Source organism: Curcuma longa, chromosome 15 (assembly GCF_044706935.1).
Source record: "Curcuma longa cultivar G26 ecotype Majalengka, Jawa Barat chromosome 15, ITB_CL_G26_1.1, whole genome shotgun sequence".
NCBI lineage: Eukaryota > Viridiplantae > Streptophyta > Magnoliopsida > Zingiberales > Zingiberaceae > Curcuma > Curcuma longa.
The window spans coordinates 4,557,399-4,570,347 of NC_133875.1; the positions used below are offsets into that span (position 1 = coordinate 4,557,399).

Sequence of the window (12,949 nt, forward strand, 5' to 3'; positions counted from 1 at the left end):
TGATGGTCATACAACACATGACTGCTTTCAAGGTCTTCTCCATGCAGAAAGCTTTTTGTTCCTTTTGTTTAGGTTTTGGTGGTTTATAGTTGGGTGGGATGTGGACTCACTGTCTTATTTGGAGACAGATCTTCCAACCCTTGAAGCCTTGACCAAGAATTAATCATGTCTCTGCTATTTGATTTTGATGTTGGACCAGAAAGACAAAAAAGTGTTGCACACTTGCAACCTTCGAAGGTATAGACAGACTGATGATTGATGGAGGTGTTTGCCATTGTTTGTTTGCTCAAACAAGAGGAGATTGAACGAACAAACGAACGAATGAACAAACGAAGAAAATTAATTGTTTGATGATTGAGGATGAGAGTTACAACTTTGTGTTCTTTTTGAGTGGTTGAATTGTGGTAGGATGAGAGTTTTCTTCCATGAGGTATATGCAAGTGAAGGGACTCAGAGTAGCTGCGATAATCGAAAACATTTCTTTCTATACACAAATCATCTCACAAAACTCATGCCATGTTATATTTCACAAGGAAACATAACTTTACATGAACAATTAAATCATGTGTAGTAATTAGAAAAAAATATTATTAATTTACTTAACACGTAATGATTGTAACTATTACAAGTTGTAGCAACTATGATTATACTGCTGTAACAACGCTAAAAAAGATATAGGATAACAAAATATGATGGGTCACCCTTTTAATAAGGAGCACCATTTTATTTTTGCCGATTACATTATGCTACAAATCCTGAGGTCTATCCAAGAAACTTTGAATGCCAAACCAAATATGAGTTCTTCGAAGGAGGATGCCAATCCAAGTGTCTTGCTCGTTCAGTTCAGTCGACACCCTGGTCAATAAAAACAATTTGAAGGTTCCATACGCCAAAAGTTTCAGTATGTAATCACTAAGTTTTCAAATCTCTCAGATCTGAAACTGTTCTTCCACCTTCAGAGATTGCCAGGCTCTTGAGCACTTCCCTTAAAGCATAGTAATGACTATCACATCTATGATCTGAGATAAACTTGCCGGATATTGCTATGCTGCGGAAATCCTGATCTGGGTTCCGCTTCCAGAGCGAATATGATTCTCCGCATTTGTGGCCGTCGATATTGTCGATATCGCGTTTAAGGTAATAAATTGTTCCAGGTACATAAAGCTCCTCAGGAAGCTGTTCCTCAAGTTTTGTAATGGATAGGGAATCTGTGTTGGGTTTAGTTGAAGTAGCTGAATCTTCGTGTTGTTTTGCTTCTGCAGCAAAAACAATATCAAGTAGTATTCAGATAATAAGTTTACATGAGATCAAGTTCTTCCTAAAATTTTCACCATCAAAAGACACTAAAAAAGATGAAAATTTAGCTACAGTCAACGAACTATAGTCCTGTTGAATCTTTCATGTATTCAATGATTGATTGTTGGGATTTGCAAAGTGACTACAATAAAGAGAATATGATTATATGTTTATATGTTGCCTTTAATATAGAACCCAATGACGAAGGAGGATTTATATAGACAATCCTACTTATGGCTTGATTGTTGTTGTCATTGTATGATGTTGTCTTTAATCGCTAAAAAGCCGTATAGATTGCTGAGACAAAAATACCTTCAAAAGGCATACCAGAAACAGTTGATGCGTCCCTAAGCTTGGTGTAAGAAGTAAGCTTCCGAGCCGCATCTTGAACAGAAGAAACAACTTGCTTAGCATTTGTTACCAAATCAAACATTCCCTTCCAATCTTCCTTCCCTAGAACACTCATCCTGCAAGTTTTCAGGCAGAGAAAAATAAATGAGCATCTAAAAACATCATACAAAGTTATATGAAACAAAATGTTGAGCCTTAAGTAAGATTCGTGGAATACCCAATCGACAAAATAAAACCCAAACCACAAAGTGACAAGGAATATAGGAACGTCGAGGATTAAATTCTTGCTCGTAGTGGAATCAATTTTTTTAAAGTTCACACACAAAAAACAAGAAAGAACTGTGAAGTGATCGCTCGAGTGTAAAAAGGATAATAAGTTTCTTTTGGTCTTCCCTTATTCAATTAGCTCACTGAAATATGACATGAAACTTGTAAACAGGATGATCAACACATGCTTCCATTTAGTAAGAAATAGAATGTTGTAATGGCCAGGCATGAAAACCAGATCACAAGAACTATTGTCGATAACATCCATTCTTGCTCAACCTATTTACAGACTTCGTTCTCCACGCGTTACTATATGTGTGTGTGTGTGTGTATTACCATCTGTCAACACAAAAGTTCAACTAGAGCATTTTTAGCTTAATGTTCAATTTGGTGCATTATTGTATAAAAGGACATCTAAACCTATGAATAACAGGGTTGAAGATGACATAGTGGAGAACTTGCTTAAACCTATTGATTAATTTATACTAGAAAAAAGAAGAAAAACAGACCTAAATTGGCACCTTCACGAATGCACATTGGACTATAGCCATGTGCCAATTGAGTATTGAGCAATGGGCAAAAGCAAATAGAAATTATGGAATTATCGTAGATAGAAACAATGCATATATCCTACAAATGTGTTCAGCACTCATATCTTTTATCCAACGACCACAGCTATGCAAGGTCTGCTGCTTCAACTTTGATGTATTTAGAATAATGCCCCTTTTCAATGCTTACCAGTCGGTTTCCAAAATTTGATTTCGCAATTTTGCCAATGCAATGACACTTAATCTAGGAATCACATCATCCTGTAAAAAAGAGTCAGGGAAGCAAAAATTGAAAAAGACAATGCAACAAAATCAAACTACAAAACCAAATAAAAATATACAACACATAAATGTTGTTATCCAAATCTAACCTGTAAAACAACTGTAGTAACATAGCTGGCACAGCTTTCAGCTAGTTCTTTTGAAACACAAGGTGGAGTTCCAAATCCCACAGATGATACAATGTCAGGATCAAAGCCCAACTTATCTGCTGATTGTTTCCGCAAGATCACAGCAAATAAAGCAGCAGCTGCACCACCAAGGGAATGACCTACTAGCCTTAACTTGTAACCCTGTATGAGAAAAATCTTTCCACTGTGATAAGTGTATTAAACGACATTGATAAAACAACAAACAGAATCTTTCTATCTAGTTATTATTTGAAAGCTATATATAAGGTGTAACATTGTATTTGCAGAAGTGTTTAACTTGCCTTGTGTTTTTCCAGGCATTTCCTAATAGTTTTTAACTCATGATCAAGGAACCAACGAGCAGCTTCAGCTGTTCCAAAGTGTGTCGTGAAACCTTCAAATGACACTTCATTATCACTTGAAGTAACAATATCGGTTATGAGGTCATAGATATTATGTGTTCCACGTATCCCAAAGATAACTAGTTTATTGCGTCTATCGATCCCAATATAGTAGCCTGGCCTTAGCAAGCTTGAATCTTTAATAAACTTCAAAATGTTCCTTTCTCGGAGCATGCTTATCCGTGAAAGAACAGTTGCATTGTTTTTATAAGCCCCCTTTGCTAGCTCAACGTAATAGATAAGATCTTGGACCTGGAAAATGTTAGATTATGGGAGTTAGTAATGATAAAATTTTTACTAGAACTATTTCTTCAAAGAAAAATATAATGTTTTACATGTTCGGAAATCAAGATTAAAATATTTCATTTATATACAGGTGCTTATGGAGATCAATAACAGAATGATTCAAATTCTCAGTTAAAAGAAGGTAATAGGTCAATTGGAATATGAGAAATCAACAACTTTAGGTCAATTCAACCATATAATCCACACAAAAATATAAATAACTGATGGCCCCTACAATTAGTATATATATATGGTATCAACCGAGTTGGCAAAAAAGAACAATCAAAATAAAGTTTATGTTTATCACACAAAAATACATTACACAAAAAAAAAGTTTCAAACAACATAGATTACATAAGGCAGTACATGCAATAATCCCCACCAGGCAGTGCAAATGAAGCCATATATTTCAATAATTCTGATTCAAATGCTTTCTAAAATATATGTGGTACCAAATATGAATGCTTTTGATGAGAGAATCAGAGAAGAAATTACGATAGCATCTGAGAAAATTTGAACACCCTCAAACTCCTCAGCCTTCTTAGTTGAAGCTTGACTGATATATATAAGATATAAACCAACTGTTAAGTCACTCAAACTCCAATCCTGGATGCCAATTTTACTTTTCTGTATACTCGTAAAAATTTCAGACAATGATCTACTGCTAGAGGGTGCATTATGCTTCTCATCACTGCCTGCAAAATTTTGTCAATCAAGCCATAGGTCAAATAGAAAGCAAAATAGTTCTTATTGTGGCCAATTGAAAGGTCTTAAGTTTGATTTTATGACAATTTATCATAAAAGCTTGGGATATTAGGAAAAAACCCAGAAATACTAATTTTAACTACGAACAAAAAGCCTAAACCCAGCAGTAAATTGAATTACATCGGAGTATATTTTCTACAGCTATTGGAGCTAGCAGGATTTGAACATCTAACCTATTGCTATAATGATTGGATGAACATTCATCCCAAAAGCTTAAACTAGTAAAGTGAGTAAAAGTCCTCACAGATACAACAACAACAACTACTACTACAAAAACAACTATTCAAGGTCATATCAAAACACAATATGTATACGAATGGATATTCTATGATTTGTTCTTAAACAAGGATCATAAATATGAGTTTTGAGAAACAAAAGAAACAACTCTGACATGAATATTTCTGAAAGCAATCCTGATCACAATTCCAGACATTTGATGGAAAACAAAAAAGAATTCCTTTAAAGCATATACAAAAGATTGTAAAGTTAGCTTTGAATATGCAAATATTGGAAATTCAATTGCAAATGATTTTGAAGAGATCCTGGAGTCTATTGGAAGTTATAAAAGGCTGTTTTGCAGTGGAAAAAGAACAATTTAAAGATTTTTCAAAAATTAAGTAGAGAAGATAATACAATAACCAAATATCAATAACAACCACAGTTGTCTGGTTTGGAAATATCAGAGATATTATAGCATGAATACTGCATGCATAATTGAAACAAAGTAATCAAGCAAAAAAATCACCTGCCAAGGATGCCCACTTGTACAACTGCATTGCCTGGCTCAAGAGCTTTGGAAAGCCATGCAACTTCAAGTTTCTGCTTCCATCCAGCAAAATTGTCAGATTTATCACTACCATTATCATAGACGTGAGGCTCATGCAATTTCACATCACTGATAACAGGTGAAGTTTCAGCTTTGCTCAAATTAGAGTCGAACACTTTATCCTCTCTCTCCACTTTAGGATGTTGTGAAAGGCATCGATTCATAATGCTGGCTACATATTGTAGATACGATTCTTCTTTTCTCATTGAACGGATGCCAGAATCTATAGACAATCAATGGGATGCAGACTGTAAGTTCCAGAAAAGGAAGACGCTAAATATATACTTGGTACAACCAATATGGAATCCTAATCAAGGTTGATCTACAGCAGTAGACTTCCCTTATTCTCATTAGCTTTTCCAAAATGTGATTACCAAACAAAGATTACACTCATTTCCAAAGTATCATAAGTTCATGGAGTCCATATTAAGTGAACATTAGAGCTTGTTAATTCAAATTACAACTTAGAACAAATCCATGAGTTTTGCTTTCTTGTTCAAAAAAGAAAGCTCATTTTCCTCATTAAGAATATAAATTGAAGCATCCTCGGCCTCATCAAAACCTAACACGAGCCTGGTCAAAATTTATCGGCCACTTGCGAGTTGAATACATGATTTAATAATGAATGTAAGCCCTGCTCCCCACTTCACTCCCTGTGGCACAAATGATACAACACCAAGATAAATGTGGCTGTAACTCGCAGCCTAAGCAAACACAGCTTCGAAGAAGAAAATAACAAATTTTATTTATTTCTTCACCCTGGCCTGGCGATTAATCGCATCGCGCATCAATTTCCCTCGAAAAGAAACTGAAAACTGATTTTGAAAGGGAAGGACATCCCACAAGAACAACAAGCCCAATTCTTCATCTTAGGGTTCGAAAAATTGTAAATTTTAGAGGATGCAAGGAGAGAAGCGCGTACTGAGCTGGAGGAGCAGCCGCTTCGCCATTTCCAGGTGCGACGCCGAGCACCGGGGATCGCGCATGTGGCAATACAACCGACTGGCGGCGAGCGATCGATCGAGCGAGAGACAGAGAGAGAGAGGACGGCGGCGGAGACAACTGTGGAGGCAAGAGATTTGGCAACGCGATCCTTCAGCAGTTCATCGTGTCGTAGGAAATGGGAGAAAAGGGGGATGATGCAATGTCTCTAGAACCATCATTAATCAGTCAGAATTTATTCAAATTAAAAATTAAAAGAATACCTCTAATTATCTATATAACACTCTTCTTTCAAAAATAAAAAAAAAAAAAATAAAAAAATTTTTTATTACACTTTAAAATAATATTTTAATTAAAATGGTACCATTTTAAAATAATGTTGTCAAAGTAAATTGATAATTTTAGTCAAAAAGAATAATAAAAGAATAATTTTAATTAATCGGATGAAATTATCAAAATATATAGAGAGTTTTGGATTATTTTATTAGTCACGTGATGTGCAGCTGGCGGCTCAAGTTAGCTCAGTCTCTCATGTTCTCTCTCGCGTGCGCCAAACCCTAAAAACCACACTGACGCTTTTTTTAACTTGGGATTGAAAAGCCGACGCCTCGAAGCTTCTCGTACCTTGTCGAGGCCGCCACCACCCTGCTCTCTCTCTCTCTCTCTCTCTCTATCTCTCTCTCTCGGACGCGATCGCAAGAGAAGACGCGAGTTCGATCTCTACTTCAGCTGAATGGCGGCGGCTAACGCGATCTCGGTCGCTCCTTTCGTCGCCTCCCCTCGTCAGGTCTGGCTGCACTTTCCCCGTCTCGATCATGTTCTTGTTTTGCTCCTGAAGGATCTGGGATTTTCGTGTTTTGCTTCGATTTGCACGGTGTTGGTTTTGTGATTGGGTTTGGTCTTGGGCGGCGCAGGGATCGAGCATGAGGAGAAGGACAAGTGGCGGCCGCGGCTTCGGGCCGATGGTTGTTCGGGCGAAGGCAAAGGATATCGCTTTCGATCAGGAATCCAGGTCTTCCTTGCAGGCCGGTGTCGAGAAGCTCGCGGACGCTGTGGGAGTCACCTTGGGCCCTAGAGGTATTTCGGCTTCTTCGTGTGTCTGTCATCCATTGAGAAACTATTAGGTTGTTGGTTTCGCGGATTCTGCAGGCACAGCTCTTTCCATGTCAAGAAGAGAGCAAATAACTTCTATTTTCGTGCTTTGATCATAAAAATTACATTTTATCTAAGACAAAAAAAATCAATCTTGTTGCGACCAGTTAGATAATCAGAATGTTTATGATATATATTAGAAGGCTATTTTTTAGCTAGAACAAAGTCGTCATTTTGATGTCATTTAAAGATTGAATATCACACATGCTTTTCTTTTACTCATGTCCTACACTTCCTAATCAACTATTTGTTTTTCTTTCCTCCAATTTTGTACCAAAAACAAAGGGAGGAATGTTGTTCTGGACGAGTTTGGGAATCCCAAAGTGGTTAATGATGGTGTTACAATTGCTCGGGCTATCGAGCTGGCTGATCCCATGGAGAATGCTGGTGCAGCTCTTATTAGAGAGGTAATAGAACTTCTTTGCCTTTTCATTCACTTGGAGGGTAGAAAGTAGGAGAGATAAGTAGTAGTTTAAGTGAGAGGAATGAGAACAACAAAATTACATCATCCTTTCCTGAACTTTCTTTCCCTTCATTTTCACCTGATTTGGGCAGAAATAATATCAAGGAATTGAATGGAATTAATTTTTCCTCCTTTCATCTTCTTACTAAGTAAAACAGAAGCAATTGAGAAGCACATTTTTTTTTCTTTTCAATCCTATTTCCTTCCAAGGAAACACATCAAGTGCCATAATCAAAATGCACTGATTTTCAATGGTTGTTACTTTGTGTGAAAGGTGGCTAGCAAGACCAATGACTCAGCTGGCGATGGCACAACAACTGCATCTGTTCTTGCTCGGGAGATAATTAAGTTAGGTTTGCTAAGTGTTACCTCTGGAGCAAATCCTGTTTCTGTTAAGAAGGGAATTGACAAAACTGTGCAGAAGTTAGTTGAGGAGCTCGAGAAGAAGGCAAGGCCTGTGAAAGGACGTGCAGATATCAAAGGTATTGGCTATTTACTACCAAATTTAAAGTGTTCGTACCAGTATGTGTTTTTATGTTTTCATATAATATATGGTTCAGCCAGCAAAGAAACATCTATGCAGTGGAACAAGTTTGTAAGCTTCACTCTTGTATTATTGATGAGTTGCTTTTTTCTTGGGCAGCCGTTGCCTCTGTTTCATCTGGCAATGATGAGTTTATAGGTGATATGATTGCTGATGCTATCGATAAAGTTGGGCCTGATGGAGTTCTCTCTATCGAATCATCATCATCATTTGAAACAACAGTTGATGTTGAGGAGGGGATGGAGGTCTGTCATCTCAGGCATATTTGATCCTCTTGTTTTATCTTTTCATTCAATGCTTTGTTGTTCAAGTGAGAATGTATCTTTTGCAGATAGACAGGGGTTACATTTCCCCACAATTCGTCACGAATCTTGAGAAGCTGCTAGTCGAATTTGAAAATGCAAAGGTTCTTGTTACTGATCAGAAGATCTCGACTGTTAAGGAAATAATTCCATTGTTAGAGAAGGTAACACAGCTAAGAGCTCCTCTCCTCATCATTGCTGAGGATGTAACTGGTGAGGCTTTGGCCACACTTGTTGTAAACAAGTTGAGGGGTATTCTAAATGTTGCTGCTATTAAAGCACCTGGTTTTGGCGAGCGCAGAAAGGCTATCCTGCAGGACTTGGCAATTTTGACAGGTAGGCTAATTTGTTTCTTTTACAACTTAATGATTTAGGATGAGTTAGTCTATTTTTCTTTTTTTTCAACTGTAGAAGCTACTTATTTCATTAGGGATATTTTAAATTAGCTTAGAAAATACAGCTTCAGGCAACAGTTATTAGCACATATATGGTCTGGAAATCAAATAGCCATGTAAACTTTAGCAAACTTTATCTTTCCTCTACATGAAAGTTCTTCTGTCAACTATTGGTGTAGGTGCTGAATTGCAGGCCAAAGATCTAGGTTTATTGATAGAAGATGTATCTGTTGAGCAGCTTGGCACAGCAAGAAAAGTAACTATTTCCCAGAACTCTACGACAATAATTTCGGATGCTGCTACCAAAGATGAGATTCAGACCAGAATTGCTCAACTGAAGAAGGAGCTTTCTGAGTCAAACTCTGTTTATGATTCTGAGAAGCTAGCTGAAAGAATTGCAAAATTATCTGGCGGAGTGGCGGTCATAAAAGTAGGTGCTGCAACAGAGACCGAGCTTGAGGACCGCAAACTTAGGATAGAGGATGCTAAGAATGCCACTTTTGCAGCTATAGAGGAAGGTATTGTACCTGGAGGTGGTGCTACATATGTTCACCTGTCAACAATTGTTCCTGGCATCAAGGACAGTCTGGAAGATCATGATGAACGCTTAGGTGCTGACATTGTACAGAAGGTGAGATATTGAATATCCTAACAACAACATTATAAATTCATTCTTCAAGAATGTGATTTGAATTTTTAGCTGGTAGCTTTCGTGCATGGTAGCTTTTGATAACATGTTCTACATTCTATCTTTGTCAATTTGAAATGCATGCACGAAATGATTTCCCACCTTCTTAGATTGGCTAATTTCTCTCCTATTTGCCAGTGAATTGGTTGAACTCTAGTTTATACAAGTTACTTAACTAATAACATTTGCTCAAGGAAACACAGTTATACTAGCAAGTAATAAATATGCTTATATCTATCGTAAGTAATCTTGTGTGCATCTTCCAGATATTGTTATGAAAATTGTTTAGTTTTCATCCATGTTCATTTTCCGGTTTATCGAAGTTGTTTATATAAACACACCATGATTCATCTCCTATATTCTTCCATAATTAACAGTACTATGCTTGCGATGCTATCCACTGATGTTTGTTCCTGTAAATATTCTTGTCATTTGAACGTACAACATAAACGTTGTTATCATGTTAGAGTTAGCAGCTTATTTGTAGGATAATTGCTAATAAGATATGTTCTGCCCTGAACGACCAGGCACTAGTGGCACCTGCAGCTCTGATTGCCCAAAATGCAGGAGTAGAAGGAGAAGTGGTGGTCGAGAAGATCCTTGATAGCAACTGGGAGATTGGCTACAATGCAATGGAAGACAAGTATGAAAATTTGCTCGAGTCCGGGGTAATCGACCCCGCAAAAGTCACCAGGTGTGCACTCCAGAATGCTGCCTCAGTGGCCGGAATGGTTCTGACAACACAGGCGATTGTGGTGGAGAAACCCAAAAAGAAGCCTTCTGCCAAGTCACAAGCCGCTGTCTGATTGCTCAAGCATTTCGACTTCTGTCTTTCTTCTTCATCTGTCTTTCCTCCTTCAGTTGTCGAGGATCATAAGCTCAGTTAATACTTTCCCACTGTTATTCCTTTGATGGCATAAGTTTCTTTCGTCTCCTTTAGTTATCGTGGATCATAAATTTGGTTAACACTTGCCGACTGTTGTTGCTCTGGAAGTACAAGTTTCATCAGTCTCCTCTTGGTTGTTATGGTATCATAATTTTGATTAGCACTAGCCAACTGTTGTCTTATGAGATGAGTTTGTTTTAAATTTGATTTGCACTTCTCTTATACTTCTTCAGCATTTAAAGGTGGAATTTGTCATCATAGTGATCCTACACGATCGATTTCATAATAATATATAAAGAGTTAAATTAGAAATGTACAGTTACTACTATGGAGAAAATATTATTTTGACTTCGTTAAGATTTGATTTTTGTCTATTTCAATAAATCTGTCTCATGGATATTATTTTGACTTTGTCGAAAATCGATTTTTATCTACTTCAATAAGTCTGTTTTATAATAATCAATTTAAACATATTTTGGAGGCACATTTCTCTTATTCCAAAAAGAAAAAACATCGATAACCCCTACTATTTAAGGCTTTGATCAACATTGAGAATGAACTATTAAACCTAAACAATTACTGCAATTAAAGATAGTAAAGAGCTCGCTAATTCTAGAAACACTACATCTACACTGAACTCGCAGAGAAGTGCATGCGATTCTTAATATCATGCATCTGATTTTTTATTTTGGATTTTATCATTCAACTAATCTTGAATATAGAAAGCTCTTGCATTCAAATTCTTGATTGTGTGACTTGGAGATTGATCCGAAGCAGATCTTGAAACAGATATGAAAAACTCCACCAGCATTAAATGCGTTTTTATCGTATAGATGATTTGCAGTTGAATTGGTGTGTGATTGCTCTCAGAAACGCCTACAGCTCTGTAATACCAAAAGCGCAAAATCGAAGGCATATGAATGATCTCACCTTGATGCCTAGCATGATGGATGATGTCCGAGGTGCAATTCAAGAGGACCTTGACACCTCGCTCGCCACCGCCGACGGGTCCGCCAGCGGGCGGATGATCGCATCCAGACCTAATCGGCAGCGAACTCCCAAATAGGCGACGAGAGCTTCGAAAGGGGCGATCGGCGCCAGTGATCCAGGAAAACCAGATAGAGGAGGAGGAGGAGGAGGGGAAGGCGCGGGATGTAGACTCACGGCGAAGAGGAGGGGTCGTCGGTGGGGATGCGCCTCTTGTTCTCCGGATGCTCCGACGAGAGGGAGGCGGCGGCGGCGATGAGGAGGATCAGGAAGAGGACGTTATTTATAGGTTGTAGTTACAAGCAATGTGAGCGATGATTGGTGAATTGCTTGCTCGCTTAGAGTAAGGCTTGGAGGGGATCATCAATGGGGAGAATATACTGAGAATATACTTCATCAGATGTAAGTAAAATCTCATGCTAAATTCAGAAATTAACACTAGATCTTATGAACAGAGGCCAGCAGAACTAGTTGCAGGTCAGAATCACAGTTCCAGAAACCTTAGAGGTTATAAATAAAGTTCATGATTTATTCAGGAGCAGTTGAATTCACACAATTTCTAAGTTCAGAATGTCAAAGGTTCCAACACAAATTGTCAAAGCTATCAATCATCATCCAGCATGGTAAATTTAAATTACTTAGAACAGAGACCTGTTGCGGCCGGCCGTTGTCGTCGCCGGCGGCCTCACCGGGCTAGTTCTATTTGTTGTAGCTGCTGCCCTTGCGGTCATCAGAGACCGGTCGCTTCCTTCTATTGTCTCCACGGCCTTGATCTGCACCAGCATTTGGAGTAGAAGATGAAGGTGAAGGCTCTGAGTTCTTCTTCGCCTTCAATGCATCGACGAGCCAATGTGGAAGAGTGCTCTTCGGAGGTCCTGTTGAAGTTTGATGTGGAGAAGAAGAACCCAATTGAGACGTCTGGATTCGGGCATGGGATGAGTTCAGCTGTCGGTTGCTCGGGCAGGCAGTTCTCACTAGAGCTCGGCCGAATGGAGGAGCTATAGGAGGTTTAGTACTAATAGGTTGGGGCATCATTATGCCTGTTAGATTCAGAAAAAGTGCAGTTGAGATTCTATGTTTGTTGACAAAAAAAGAAAGATTCTTGTTCAGTACTAATAGGATGGGGGATCATTATGCCTGTTAGATTCAGAAAAAGTGCAGTTGAGATTCTATGTTTGTTGACAAAAAAAGAAAGATTCTTGTTCAGTACTAATAGGATGGGGGATCATTCTGCCTGTTAGATTCAGAAAAAGTGCAGTTGAGATTCTATGTTTGTGTTAGATTCAGAAAAAGTGCAGTTGAAAGATTCTTGGATCGAAAAGCATACCGTTAAGAATCTTTGCCAATTCCACCTCCCATTGCTTGCTGAAATCCTCAGCGACCCTGAACCTCTTGAAGGAAAGGTGTGGATCAGCTAACAGAGTGTTCCAGTTTTGTTGGC

The 12,949-nt window shown here is 38.1% G+C and overlaps 2 protein-coding genes across 2 annotated transcripts; one reads left to right on the forward strand and one right to left on the reverse strand.

The window, feature by feature from the left end:
* Positions 1-584: 584 nt before the first annotated feature.
* On the reverse strand, positions 585-6,304 carry LOC141846347 (uncharacterized). Its single transcript, XM_074734366.1, is given in 9 exon segments — positions 585-1,256; positions 1,624-1,763; positions 2,653-2,723; positions 2,834-3,034; positions 3,175-3,525; positions 4,054-4,253; positions 5,069-5,102; positions 5,104-5,372; positions 6,072-6,304. Coding segments are annotated over 9 exon segments (1,674 nt in total). The 5' UTR covers positions 6,136-6,304; the 3' UTR covers positions 585-912.
* Positions 6,305-6,709: 405 nt separating this feature from the next.
* LOC141846202 (ruBisCO large subunit-binding protein subunit alpha-like) lies at positions 6,710-10,743 on the forward strand. Its single transcript, XM_074734199.1, has 8 exons — positions 6,710-6,878; positions 7,006-7,168; positions 7,529-7,650; positions 7,981-8,188; positions 8,350-8,495; positions 8,582-8,888; positions 9,127-9,578; positions 10,163-10,743. Exons 1-8 carry the CDS (start codon positions 6,825-6,827, stop codon positions 10,439-10,441), a joined length of 1,731 nt encoding a protein of 576 aa, XP_074590300.1. The 5' UTR covers positions 6,710-6,824; the 3' UTR covers positions 10,442-10,743.
* Positions 10,744-12,949: the final 2,206 nt, after the last annotated feature.

Coding starts and splice junctions, on each gene's coding strand:
- LOC141846202 (XM_074734199.1), top strand. CDS start 6,825: ATGGCGGCGGCTAACGCGATCTCGGTCGCTCCTTTCGTCGCCTCCCCT. Junction 8,889..9,126: donor GGACTTGGCAATTTTGACAG/GTAGGCTAATTT, acceptor CTATTGGTGTAG/GTGCTGAATTGCAGGCCAAA. Junction 9,579..10,162: donor GTGCTGACATTGTACAGAAG/GTGAGATATTGA, acceptor CTGAACGACCAG/GCACTAGTGGCACCTGCAGC.